This window comes from Octopus bimaculoides, chromosome 22, assembly GCF_001194135.2.
Source record: "Octopus bimaculoides isolate UCB-OBI-ISO-001 chromosome 22, ASM119413v2, whole genome shotgun sequence".
NCBI lineage: Eukaryota > Metazoa > Mollusca > Cephalopoda > Octopoda > Octopodidae > Octopus > Octopus bimaculoides.
This window is the reverse complement of record NC_069002.1, coordinates 25,267,211-25,269,232: the sequence shown is the minus strand read 5'-3', so window position 1 is coordinate 25,269,232 and position 2,022 is coordinate 25,267,211. Positions and strand designations below refer to the sequence as shown.

At 34.8% G+C, this 2,022-nt stretch overlaps 1 protein-coding gene across 1 annotated transcript in view; it reads right to left on the bottom strand.

The window, feature by feature from the left end:
- Positions 1–2,022, bottom strand: part of LOC106873134 (U5 small nuclear ribonucleoprotein 200 kDa helicase) — a 69,308-nt gene that overhangs the window by 35,227 nt on the left and 32,059 nt on the right. The window contains exons 21-23 of the mRNA XM_014920360.2: positions 1,720–2,001; positions 674–826; positions 55–135 (exon numbers count right to left, since the gene is read on the bottom strand). Coding sequence (XP_014775846.1) covers positions 55–135; positions 674–826; positions 1,720–2,001 — 516 coding nt within the window. The remainder of the gene's footprint in view (positions 1–54; positions 136–673; positions 827–1,719; positions 2,002–2,022) is intronic.

The window sequence follows — 2,022 nt, the reverse complement described above, 5'->3', positions numbered from 1 at the left end:
GAGGGAGTCATGCAAGATAGACACAGCTTCAACAAATGAAAAGCTAACACTTACCTTGGCACTGGGTTCTTCAATACTTTCCTTGATTGGAATCGGTACACGTTCAAGAAGCTTTAGCAATTCCAGTTTTTCTTCCTGTAAAAATAATGATGATGATGATGAAATACTTTAAATAAACCAAATTATATTAAAAAAAAAAAACCAACTGTTGTTGAAGCTTGCATAAAAGAAATGGCCTACATGTTGGAGCAATTACTGTTACAGTTCGGTGTCTTTCCTACAAACTATTCAACCATAGAGAATAAATGCCTTTTTTCCTGTTTAGTCAGGCATATCAAGACAAGCAGAGTTATGTACCTTACAATATTGGTTTCAAATTTTGGCAACAATTTTCAGGGAATGGGTAAATCAATTCCATTGACCCCAATGCGCAACTGGTACTTATTTTATTGACCCTGGCGGCATTTGAACTCAAAACATAAAATCTGAAGAAATGCAGCTAAGCATATTCTCTGGTGTGGTAACGATTCTTCCGGATCGCTGCCTTCAATCTTACGATATTAACAGAGTCTCACAACAGACTTTTGTTCTGATGTTTCAATGTGGAAGGGAAAAGAAACCCAATGAACGATAAAAACTGATAATGAAAATAAAAGACAAGACCAATAATTACCTCACGAACAGTGATGTTTTTGAATTCCGAAGACAATGAGAAAACCCTGAAGAGTTCAATTTCACTAAGAGTTTGTTTCAAAAGTTGGTTATATGTTGCCATAGTTTCATGACTACAATAGAAATGGCTAGCAATACGACCAAGTTCTGTTACCTGAAAAAAAGGAAAAAGCAAAGAATTCAAGGCATCGTTTCCAAAGGAGTTCTTTAAATTTTATCCGTTTAGCATTTAACCTGGCCATATCCACACTCCTAACATTCTACCTATTTTATGTTGACACCTACCAGATCTGGTCTCTTACATTTATCCTACAATGTCATTCTAAAAGCATATACAAATTTTCGAAGCTATGAGACAATGTATGATTAATACAAAACAATATCAAGAAATAAGCATTACATTTGACAGAGTAATTTGGATGCTAAAGGGTTAATCCAATACAATTCAGACCTGTGAAATCCTCTTGCGCAAAGACCTTCAACTTCATGTAAACATTTATTTGTAAGAACATGTGGAAATTTTCATCACTTGAAACTGCAACCTGTTTTCTTGACCAACATTTTTTGCTAAAACCTTGCTCCAAAATAAATGTGGAATCATAACAAATTGATCTGATAACTGAATAAGAGTAATTTTGACCAAAGTGAGTTTCATTTGGCTTTCGTTAATATCAATAAAGATACACTGGAATAAATTTGGTCCCCGAGTATCGTTTATCTGTATACTCCTAGCATTATTCTACAAACTCAACTGAGTATCATTTATCTCTGTACTTCTGATGTTAATTCATAAACTCCAACCAAGTGAATAATTAGTTTTTAGACAATTGATACATAAACAATCTCAGACTGTATGTATGGTTCTGACAGCAATGAAGATGAATAAGACCCAACTAGTTGGGAATCAGAATTTTTGGGTTGTTGGACCTGTTTGTTTAAGCTCAGAAATATTTCAGTGCAAGATGAAGCATTGATACATTGCTATTTGTTCATTAGATAAGAAAATGGTGTTTATTCTTGCAAAGAAATAAGACTCAAAAGACTTACCTGAAAATTTCCAGTTTTACGGTCATACTTCATCAAATTGTGTTTGTCGAGTAAAGATGCAGCTGAATGGACGAGGTCTTTCCGTCTCTGTTCTAAAACAGGATCGTCTTTCTGGTGGTCAATACTAACACCATAAAGAGGGCCAGAACGCAGCATGCGGATATAGAGGTATGTGTAGCCTAGCCAATTAATGGCTTCTTTCATGTTCTGGACGGTGCCAAGGACCACTTCAGCATTGAGATTATCAGCAAGTTTTGTTATGAATTGGCTTTCAATGGGCAACTAAAAAAAAAAATTAAAAAA